The 11,666-nt window shown below is 53.6% G+C and overlaps 1 protein-coding gene across 1 annotated transcript; it reads right to left on the reverse strand.

Annotated features, from left to right (window-relative positions):
• Positions 1-186: 186 nt before the first annotated feature.
• Positions 187-1,125, reverse strand: FNDC11 (fibronectin type III domain containing 11; the record flags this gene model as incomplete). The annotated part of the gene is made up of 1 exon (XM_080354686.1): positions 187-1,125. One exon carries the CDS (start codon positions 1,123-1,125, stop codon positions 187-189), a length of 939 nt encoding a protein of 312 aa, XP_080210812.1.
• Between the last annotated feature and the right edge of the window lie 10,541 nt (positions 1,126-11,666).

Consider the following 11,666-nt stretch of genomic DNA (forward strand, 5'->3'; position numbering starts at 1 on the left):
TTTATGTGAGAAATTTGGGACGGGTTACTGCTCACCTGGAAAGATTTGGGAAAGATGCTTGTGAAGTGGTTGAAAACAGAACAAGTTCAGTCTTGTGTAAATGTTTAAAAATAAGGTTTACCTTTAATTTTTCTCATTCATCTTTTTTAAATGGGTAAAATGAGAAAAACGTTCTTGTGTGTCACCTCATTCTTCCAGTGCACAAGCGTTGCCGTCCGCATCTTCGTCAGCGTCAGTTTTTGTCGTCAGGACAATGCGGTCGTACCATTTTCCAGAGACAAACGTGTGCGTGTTGGATCGTCTGATCGCAAATTCATAGGACCTGCCCGGCTGCAGACCCGACACGGTGCACGTATCGGGGGTGACCGGCTGGATCCTACTGTATCCCAGTTCGTTCTGGCTCCCATTTGTCAGCAATTTAATGTGAAGTTCACATTGCTCGAGGTGTGACTCTTGATTTTCAGTAAACCACTTGAGCTTGGCCCAGTCCTTGTATGCGTATGATTCGTTTCGATCAAAAATCAGTGGCATCTTTGTGCAGATAGAAAGCCTGATGTTGGGGAGTCTAGTGCCTCTAAGATTTGCGTGTGACACCAAATGGTGCTTGACATAAAGCTTTCCCGGCGTTTGCAAGGAAAGGAGATTTTCCAGGAATGTGGAGAGCTGGGTCAGTCTCTGCGTAATCAGGTTCCACTGGGAGAGGAAAGTTTTAATGTCGTAGTTCCTCAAGTAATAGTTCAGCTCCTCCCGGCCGCATTTCAGCTGTTCCAGCAGCTCGGTTAAAAGTGTCAGCTGGATTTCAGTCTGGTCTTTTGCCACCTTCTTCATCCTCTGGAACTGGCAGGGGTCCACCAGCTGCAAAATGTCAGTGCGAAGCATTACATGATTCTGGTCCCTCACATTCACATGTTTGGGCTCGACCTCCAGGTAAAAGCAGCTCTTCTTCAGAAGCTCCACTTTGTTCTGGTGGTGCTGGAGGTGGCGGAGGCTCAGGTTGGAGTGCAGGAACTGCAGGACAATGTTCCTCTTTTCCAGGTAGCTGTCCCAGTCGGCAGTGCCCAGCTGCTCCGCACTCTGCGCAGTGTCCTCCGAACCGCCTTCCGCCTCGTCCAAAATCATAGCCATGATTCCAAAGCTCGGTTGCTGTGTGAGAAAGCAGCAATAACATTTAGAACCGAGGGAAAAGCAGCTGTGAGAGGGTATAGTCATGGCTGTGACTCTTCTTGCTTAATTAAAGCTTAGCTTATAAATTTATAGACGGGGAAGAACTGCTAGACTAGATGGAGCGCCAGAGGAATTTTCCTTTATAGCTGCATGGTTTCCAATGTTCTGTAGAGTCTACTTTTATATATTCCAATGAACTGGTCTCCTTCTACCCCCTCTTGAGAGGCTCTACCTCGGCTTAATAGATTCACTGTCAGGAACTATTCTCTGAATTACTCTGCCAAAATTTCTCCCTATCTTATTATCTTCTGTTTAATTCTAATTAGATGCCTTTGTACTCCTGTAAGCAATTTCTTTCCATTCCTCTACACCTCCGGAGATCTGTATTTTTCTCTCTTTGCAATCTGCCAGGCTGTCGACATTTGAGACCCACCTTCCAAGCCAGTTCCTACCGCTCCGTAATCACCGTGGTGTTTCAAATGAACACTCTGGCCCCCGAGCGGGCGGGCGTGCAGCCGGCAGAGCCACGCGAAACACTGCATACAGCCGCACAACAGCTTTCCGGCCTTTTTCCCTGCACCTCTGCATTCAACAGCGGATTGACAGTCGCCACCGGACGCTTGCAGTGACACACTGCTGTCCCTTCCTTTGGTTTTACTTTACATCACCACCTCGCTCCACGATATCTACTTGCTTTCTCGTAGGGAAACGCTCAAGAGAATGACACGCACGTAAAGCTCCTGTGAGCAGATCACGGCTCGCTGTTAAGAAGGTGTTTAGGTCGTGGTGCTGTGCGAAACCGTATCTGCCGAGCCAAGGTGGAAGGTGTTTACTGGGTTTTAGCTGAAGTACCTGTGGCGCACACAGCTTTACGTACCAGGAACAGGAATTAGCTAAATAAATGCCCGTGTCCCTGTTGTGATACAGTAATGAGAACCCGGCTGAACGCCGAGACGTGGATTTCATGATATGAACACACTTGATTTGAAAAAGAATTAAATACAGAATTTGAAACTAAGATTTTGGGAGCCCAGTCAGATGGTGATAATATGATGCAGCAACTGGTAACTTTCCTCTTTCTATGTAATTTTCTGATTATACTTAAGTTCTTGTAGTATCTAACTGGGACATTTTAATTCTCATACGTCTTGTAGAAGCTAGATGGTGATATCTAGTTGACAAAGCAATTTTCTTGCCTTCATTTTCCCTAAATACATAAGAGAACTAATAATACTTCCTTGTAGGAATGTCAGGTGTTTGTAAACCTCTCAGATTTCTGGCTCCTTAGCTGCACTACAATTTATACCAATCCACTCATTCCCAGTGATTTCTTTTCCCAAGAGCTGTCAACTTAGAAAAACAAGCTGTATTTCCTCTCCACTTTTTCTATTTTCCCCACAAATCAACCCAACCCAACGCGGTGCCAGCTCCTGGCAGGGACGCAGCAGGGACAGCACATGCAGCAGGTGACATTACCCCAATTTGGGAGCCATTTGGCTCCCTGGAACCGTCTGTTTGCCCACAGGCGGAGCTGTGATTGTGCTTGTTTTCCCTGGTTTTATAGATATATATATTTTCCTTGCCAGAGAGGGCTGTGTTCCCAGCAGCACCGCTCCGTTCACTGGCAAGTTGCAGTCACCCAAGCCGGGGGTTTGGAAGGGGACACCCAAGGGGGGCCAGTGCCACCCCACATGGCTCAAACTCAGCTCCTGGCCCCAGGAAGGCCACAACAAGCCCTGACCCACCTTGTCGGCCCTGGGGAGCCCCAGCCCGGCCCAGCCCGGCTGTGCTCGCGGCCCCACTGCCCGCAGCCACCATGGTTGCCATGGTGATGCATTGTGGCATCTGCAGCCTGTGCTGGGGCGGGATGGGGACCGGGATGGGGACCAGGATGGGGAGCGGGGGTCCCGGCTGCCCTCCCCACCGCCCAGACCCAGGGACACACCAATAAACCCCTCAGGGGATGAGGCTCCAGCTCCTTGGGTGGACGCGGGTGCTTTTGGGGAAGAGCGTCTGGAAAGCCGCCTGGCAGAAAACAGTCTGGGGTGTCGGTGACAGCATGTTCCCAGGTGGCCAAAAAGGCAAAAAATGCCACCAGCATCCTGGCTTGTAACAGAAATAAAGCAGCCAGCAGGCCCAGGGCAGTGGCCATCTCCTGTATTGGGCACTGGGGAGACCAAACCTCGAATCTTGGGATCAGTTTTCGGCCCCTCACACCAAGGAAAGCCTTGAGGTGCTGGAGCCAGTTGAGAGAAAGGAACGGAGCTGGTGAGGGGCTGGAGCACAAGTGTGATGGGAGCAGCTGAGGGACCTGGGGAGTTCATCTGGAGAACAGGAGCTGAGGGGAGACCTTCTGATCTCTGAACTGCCTGAAAGGAGCTTGGAGCCAGGGGGGTCGGGCTCTGCTCCCCAGGAACAAGCATCAGGATGAGAGGAAACAGCCTCAAGTTGCGCCAGAGGAGGTTGAGGTTGGATCTTGGGAACAATTTCTTCCCCAAAGGGCAGTTGAGCATTGGAACAGGCTGCCCAGGGCAGTGCTGGAGTCACCATCCCTGGAGGGGCTGAACAGATGTGGACATGAGGTTCTCAGGGACATGGGTAGTGCCAGGGGTGGGGGAACAGTTGGACTCAATGATCTTCAAGGTCTCTTCCAACCAAATGATTCTGTGATTCTATGGTTCTATGATTCCTCTCCCTGCAGTTGGTTTCCATCACCCAGCTGAGCCCCCAGCACCCACCGACTTCTCCCCCAAGTCCCTGCTGTTCCCCATGATGATTTTTGCTTTGTGGTGGTTAATGGGGACATACCTCGATTGTCTACAGAACTGCAGGTTCCAAAATAATTTGTACCTTGTTCTCCATAAATCTCAGTAATTCACTCCTCAGCCTCGCCCTCTGGTCCCTGAGGAACTGGGGTACCTTCGCGTTGTCGACACCCACTGTCCCCGAGGGGAGATGGCTGCTTCCTTGGGGAGAGGAGCCGCTGTCTCCTCTGACAGCTTAATGAGCGGTGTGGGTTTTTATAGCTGACAGCAGGCCAGCACACAATGCCCGGCTGCTGCAATCACAGTGTGACACAGCGCTGAGGGGCCGATGACATCCCTGGGCTGGGTGTCCTGCCCTCCCAGGTGTGACATGGCTGTTGTCCCAACCCCAGGGCTGTGCCCGGGTTCCCATAGTATGGAGGACACAGAGGAGAAGAGCAGAGGGGCCAAGAGCTCTGTGCAGCCTTAACAAGCTTAACAAGCACATTTAATTTCACACCCATCTTGTCCCCTTGCTGTTGTGATGGAGCTGTGGGAGCTCTAACCTGGCAAAAAGGCCATTTTCTGAGGTCTGTGGGGTTTGTGGACATTGGAGAATCCAAAATATGGTTTCCAACGCTTTGCTTCTCTGCATGTGATGTTCCCACTGCTACTCTGGTGTTTCAGCTCCGCTCCACAGGGCTCAGCAGCGGCTCTGTGTTCTATGAGCCTCACTGAGCTGCTTTCCGGGGGGCTGGTTTAAGGCACCCTGTGTCTGAAGATGCCTTCATATTCCCTATGATTAAATCTTTGGGTCAGGTCTTAGCCTTAATGCTGTCTTGTCTGCTTTAGCTGGTGCCTCTCTGCTAAGCTTTTTTAATTGAATGATAGGCAAGAGCCCTGAGCTTCGGCTTGAACATCAAGGGAGGAGGTGATCTGTCATTTTAAGAAATCAATGCACCTTCAGGAGGCAGCCGGAGCTTACCATTTCATTTCACAGCTGCCAAGAGATTAACTAGACGATTGTCAGGTGTGATTCTCTAACAGACAAGGAAGGTAACAAATGTGAGTGAAAGAAGGTTGATAGCTTTGCGGGGGGGTGGGAAGGGGAAAGATCAGTATTTGGTAATAACTCCAAGTTTCTACAGGAAATTAATGTTCATGCTCATGTCACAGACCCCAGTTCTGTCCTTTGGGCCGTGTGTGCGGGGAGCTGGGCCTGTCCTTGTCCCTCAGCCATGGTGCTCTGCGGGTCTGAGGACACACAGATTGTCCCATGTAGGTCTGGCCAACCTCACCTCATCCATCCACAGCCTGTGCCTGGGAGGAGTTTAAAGCAAAGGCAGTGTCCTGGATTTGGCAAGATTTGCTCCTCATTTTGGTGGGATTAGGATGCCACCTGAGCACCGTGAGTGCAGCACGATGCCTGTTTGGAAGCAGGTTTGTTGCTGGAGTTGTGCAGAGACTTTTGCTCTGAACCTGCCTGTACTTCTCACTGTCACCAATGCTAACCTTCACCCCAAATTCAGCATGGAGGAGTGGAATCCCTTTGGCTGCCTTATCCAGAACAGCTAGCCAAGCTGCTCTCTTCATTTTAGGAATATAAGCATGAAGCTGCTGACAGTCCGCAGCTGCAATTTTACTGTTTTCAGTAGCTTTGTGTCAGGCATCAGTTCAACTGTAGGATTGTATGGCTCTCTATGAATCTCTCTGCATTAATACCAATACAAACGTGTCTGAAACATTCAAACACCACGTACCCCTCTGCCCCCCATGTGCCGAGCTGTCTCTGAGCAGAGCTGACAGCCGTTGTCTGCCACGTTTGTCATTCTGCCCTGTCCTCCTGCCCACAGCATCAAAATAAAGAACTTGTTAGTCCTGTCTTCGAGATCAAGAAATAAGCAGACAATTGATTTTCCTCCCTCTTCTCATTAGTGAGCTCTGACACTTAATAAAACATATATTTCCACTCTCAGGGCAAGCAAAACACCCAGATAGTGTCTGTCAGAGAGAGCTGGGAGCGGGGATTCATCTTTATGGAAAATCAATAGCTGGAATAGAGAAATTGGCAGAACCCAAATTAAAAGTCGCTGGCAATTTCTGTCTTCATATTTCATGTCTCCTGCATTTCTGAAACAGACATTTGCTGCAGGGGAAACCAGCGCAGGGACAGGGAGGAGGATGGACCTCGTGCCTGGCTCTCCCTCGGCTGTTTCCAGCTGGGACCCGTGGGTGACAGTGTCGGGTTTGGGGCAGATTTTTGGGCAGTGCCTGGTTTGAGGTGATCCCTGTCCTGGGGACAGGGGGTTCAACACAAACCTTTCTGTAGAGGTTGTGTCCCCATGGCCGTTGATGGCAGCATCTCCAGATGTCCCAGCTCCTCCAGAGTTCCTGGCAGTGTCCCCCACATCCCCAGAGGGTACCAGACCTCCTCATGTGTCCCTGTCCCCTCGGCAGCTGCTTCCAATCCCACCATCACACAGGTGTGATGGATTTGCTCCCCACTTGCTCCACATTTCACTGGTGCCTCATCCACCTGAAATAAATGTTACGTTACAGATATATCCCAGCTCTAAATCACTGCCACACATCAGGGCACTCTCTTTGCTCATCAGGTTGTGATTCAGAAGGTTCATTTTCAGAAGGAAGAAGGATGTATGTTTACTAAGGAACCTGGGGGTTGGAAACTGCTCTCCTGAGATGCAAAAGCCCCAGCTAGACCAGGACAGGAAGGAGTTAATTGTGTCCCCGAGGCAGCAATTAACTCCAGCTCATTACAGCCTGGGAGGGAGCCCCACCAAGAAGACCTGCAGAGTTTGGGGCAGCTGTTTGCCTACAGCAGGCCAACAACTTTGTGGGCATTTATTTCTTGTCATTGAAGGCTCGGGGGACATTTCTCTATGTTCCCAAACACAGGGCCTGGGATTGGGGCATATCTGTGGAACAAGGAGGGATTGGGGCTCAGGTTTAAGGTAATGACCTGCTCGGGTTTGTGGAACAGGAGAAGTGAGCCCTGTGCTTTGTCTAGTGCCCCAGAAGGGTTTTCAGAGTGGGAAGGAGAATCTCTCACAGCCCTGGGATGCTCCCCTTCCCCTGGTTAAACCAGGAGTGACCACAGGGCTGGATCCATGTGGGGGGCGCAGAGCAGGAGCTCAGAGCTGGCTCCTGGGCCAGGCTTTGTGGCTGCTCGAAGGATGCTGGTCCTGGGGGCTCATCCAGCCCTGGTGCTGGGGCCACGGCACTGCGTGCACTGGGTGATCGGGGGGCGGCAGGGGTCACTCCGGGAGCGCTGACTGCGGCAGGATGGCGAGGCTGAAGTCGTGTCCGTGTCGGCTCATCCGTCGCTGCCGCTCACAGGCTGGTCCCGGGGGACGCGCAGGCTTTGGCAGCGCTAAGCGGGGGCGGAGGCGGATGCAATTCTGGAGAACAAGATTCCCTTGCAAAATCTGAAAAAAAAAATAGAATAAATGAAAGTTCTCGGCTGAGAAGCTTGTTTAAAGATCTTACCTCTGCAGAGGAAATAAGGTCTTAATTCCCTCCCTTGCTGCTTGCCTCCCCAGAGGCGCAAAGGCCATTAACTCTGCCAGGAAACCAGCTGGAGAGGAGAAGTGGCTTTTGTTGGTGGAATCGAGACTGACCTGAGTGACTCTGGGTGATGCCGCTGCCTCTGCCACTGCGGTCTGGGCCGTGGGGAGGGCACGGGGTGTCAGGTGGGCTGAAAGGAGGTTGGAGCCAGGGGGCGTCGGGCTCTGCTCCCAAGGAACAAACGACAGGATGAGAGGAAATGGCCTCAAGTTCCACCGCGGAGGTTAAGTTGGATCTTGGGAACAATTTCTTCCCCAAAGGGCTGTCGGGCATTGGAACCGGCTGCCCAGGGCAGTGCTGGAGTCACCATCCCTGGAGGGGTTGAACAGACAGAGATGAGGTGCTCAGGTACGTGGGTTAGTGCCAGGGGTGGGGGAACAGTTGGATTCGATCATCTTCAGGGGCTTTTCCAACCACAATGACTCTATGACTCCGTGGTGCATGGCAGAGCACTGGGACTGGGCTGTCTCTGTGCTCAGGACCCTCCAACTGTCCCACAACCAAACAGGGACAGAGGATGAGGAGGGGGGGTCCAGGGACAGCAGAACCCCCACTCACTAGCGTTCATACCCTCGTGTGTCATCGTCACCTCCATCCGCACGAGGAGCCTCGTCTGAGTCATCTCCCAGCTCGATGGAGTGTGTGGGCTTTGCCGCAGCTTTAGCTGTTCATCCTCTGCTTTGCTGGAGCCTGACACAGGGTAGAATAGAGCTATTCATCAACCTGGCGATGAAGCAGATGGATGCCCTGTGTCAATAAACCCGGTCTTGCTCTCCTCCTACCAGCTCGAGCAGCTGCCGTCTCTCAGGTCCAGCGGGGGCTGCATAAGTGGCTGCTGCTTGAGGAGCGAAAGAGCTCTTAAAAGAACTAAGGACTTATAGTTTTGCACTGAATGGCTTAGAGCTGTAGCTGTAAAATGCAGTGTTGGGGCCTCTGTGGAGAGGCGGCTCTTGGAAATGTTCCCGATGCAGTTGGAAGGAGGGCAAGGGGCAGTGGAGCTGGTGGCAGCAGCTCTGACACAAAACCCCTCGGGGTGACGCTGGTGTGTGCCCAGTTGGGACCACGGTGGCCGTGCTGGCTGCTGGGGGTTCCCTTGCCTGTCCCGCTCTGGCCGTGCCCTTTGCCACATGTGCCCTCCCGGTCCCCAGGGAGCGGCAGGGCAGGCGATGGCTCATGCTGGGGTACTTGTCAGCTCTCGAGTTGTTGAAGCATCCTCACAGAGCTCAGCAGCCCGCTTTGCATATGAAATCGCAGGTCTCTAGAGAACAAATCTGGAGTGAGACATTTCTCACGGTGACTGACACCAACATCTTCCCGCTAATGATGTTAAAAGCTTTTCGGCTGTGTCGTGTGGTCACCTGCACTTCCCAGCTCCTCACCCACAGCGTGGCAGCACACGTGTGAGCCGCCCCAGCGCCCACCCCAGCTCCGGTGGATTTTGTCTTCATCACATTGGCAGGGGCCCAGCAAAGGAAAGCTATCGCAGGTCACCCACGGCACACGCTGCAACTCCGGGCATGGACAAGCATGTGATGCCACAAACCTGGAGGTCAGTAAAATGATCCTTGTCACAGGTGGAGTGTAAAGCAGAGGGAGAAGGAGCCTCCTAGGTGGTGCAGCAGCTTTTGCTGGCGGGTTTGGGGGTGACCACGTGTTGGGGGGACAGCGCTGCGTCCAGGGCAGCGGGTTGAAGCAGCGTCTCTGCAGGCGAGGATGGAGCACGTGCCTCTGAGAAACCTTTCGCCTGCTGTGTCACCTCCTGTCCCTGCTCCGGTGGGATGCCAGTGATGCGCACCCAGGTAGGGCGGTGGGACCACCCCCTTGCTCCCCCAGCCTGCAGCAATGGCGCAAGCATCAGCCGGTGACCGCACCGCGGCAGCAGCGTGGCACAGCCGCCCTGGGCAGCTGCACTTGTCACTGGGACAGGGACATTCTTGGGACTTGTCCGGCACCTGCTGCCAGTGCAACTGGAGCCAACCAGACCCCTTCCCCGCAGGTGGGATGCTCTGGGCACGGAGCCAGTGCCCCCAGCCCCGAGACACCCCCGCTGAAATGTAGCTTGGGCTCCCCTGGCTTGCGTGCTGGTGAGCAGGGCAGCTCTGGCCCCTTGGCGTCACTATGGCTGGGGACAACCAGCCCTGCTGGCCTGAAAACATCCAATTTGGGTCCCTGTCAGCAGTGATTAGGGCGCACAATGCTGACAGCCACATGGCCGGTGGTTCTGGGGCTGCTGGAGGAGCACTGGCCACCCAGCGCTGTGGCTGCCCCGGGTCACCTGAGGCTGTGGGGCTGTTACACAAGGGCTGGCGAGTGGCTGCATGGCCCCACATGCCGGGACACTGTGTGTCCTTCGCTGGCTTGGTGGCCCCGATCTGCTTGACACCTGGGAAATCACTGGCTGCCATTACCTGTGCGAAGGAGAACGTCTCATTGCTGTGGGACACGGCTCAGCCAGCATGGATGTCACCATAGCACTGGGGGTCCCAGCTGGAAATGGGGCTACAGGGGTCCTAGCTGCTGTGACTGGCTTGGTTTTGGTTTGTACATCTGGGATTTGGGGTAGAGGATCTGTGCAAAGGGAGAAAATACCTGCAGCTTCTGAAGCAGAAGTCTGCAGGGCATTCTCCTGGCTGGGTGCGCAGCCACCTCTGGAGCAGGTGGGCAAGATGCTGCTCATCCTCTGGCTCCCAAACAGGGACAGGAGGCATTTCTGCAGGCAGCATGTGGGCAGGGGCTACATTTGCTGTCCCACTCATCACTAGGGCCTGCTGGACATCTGCAGGGAGAATGGGGCTAATCCTAATGCAGGGTGAGGATAAACAGCTGCTGGTGTGGGCCAGGGAGCCACATTTGGTTGGCACTGCCCACTGTGCCTTGGTTTAGTGCCCCAAGTCCCTGGGGTTGGCCTGGGCTCAGCCAGACCTGCCCTCTGGATTGAGTGGGTACCACTTCAGGTATGGGGATCAACCATCACTGCTCAGGGACTCCCATTCCTCACAAACCCACTACCAGGACAAACGCACAAAGCTCGTGTGTCAAGTTGTGTGTGGCTTTTCAACCCCATCAAATAGCTTTATTCACACAAACATATCTTAATTTACAAAGCCTCTGCCACTCATACACATTAGGGTATCCACAGTGTTCAAAGAACTTAAATAGAATGTCTCATACCAACCCAAGTAAACCAAGTACAAAAAATATTTATATAAAGTTGTTCACACATAGGTCCTAGATTACCAGCTTCTGTGCAAAAACAAACAAACAAACCCAAAAAAACCCAATACAGGTTCATTTACTAATGTAATTATCTCAGTTTGGAGTCTGGGTTTAAGCCTGAGCTCTGGTTTGCAGGGGCTGCAGGGAGCCCAGAGGGGTGCTGAGCTGGGGGTTCCCGTCCCAGGGCTCACCCAGCACCATCAGGGTCCCTGCACCCCCTGGTGCTGCAGGGAAGCAGCTCTGAAAGCTGCTGGTGTTTGCTGAAGGCCCGAGATGGGGACACCAAACACTCCCTTGGGCCCCTGCGACCTCTTCCACTAGTCTGGGCTTCACTTGGGCAGAGAAATGGGATTTGTCCCAGCACAGCTGGTGAGAGCAGCTCCCTGCACCTTCCAGATGTGCCCACCGCCCTGACACCCTGCTCTGATGTCAGAAATGCTTTTGGGTGCAGGATGCGGCCGGTGCCCAGCTGAGCGGCAGAGGAGCTGCCAGCACCTCTGTCCCCAATGCTGGCGACAGTTCCAGCAGCACGAGCATCACTGGCCGAGGGAGCCGGGGGCTCCGCTGCCCCGGGAGCTGGGGGCTGCAGGAGCCTGGTGCGGCGCCCAGCCGGCTCCCACGGCACAGCCACGGTGCCAAAGGGGACCGGGACCCCCGGGCAGTGCGGGGTGAGGCTGGCGCAGCGCAGGCCGGGGAAGGGAGGAGGAAAGCAGCAGCGTGATTCCTGACCTGCAGAAAGCACAGGGAAACACATCCCAGCTTGTGCCCTGAAGCAGCTGCCCCACAACGTTCGGCAGGCTTAAACCCAGACTTGGTACTGCATACGGAAGAGACAGACAACGCACGCAACAGAGGATTTCCAAGACCATGGTAATGCTTGTTTTAAGTCTTATTGCTCCAGAAAGCTCCGGGAGCCTCTGATATGTGAAGGAGCTGGGTCCTGAGGAATAGAGGAAG

The sequence above is a fragment of the Nesoenas mayeri genome (assembly GCF_963082525.1).
Source record: "Nesoenas mayeri genome assembly, chromosome: 16".
In the NCBI taxonomy this organism is placed as follows: Eukaryota; Metazoa; Chordata; class Aves; order Columbiformes; family Columbidae; genus Nesoenas; species Nesoenas mayeri.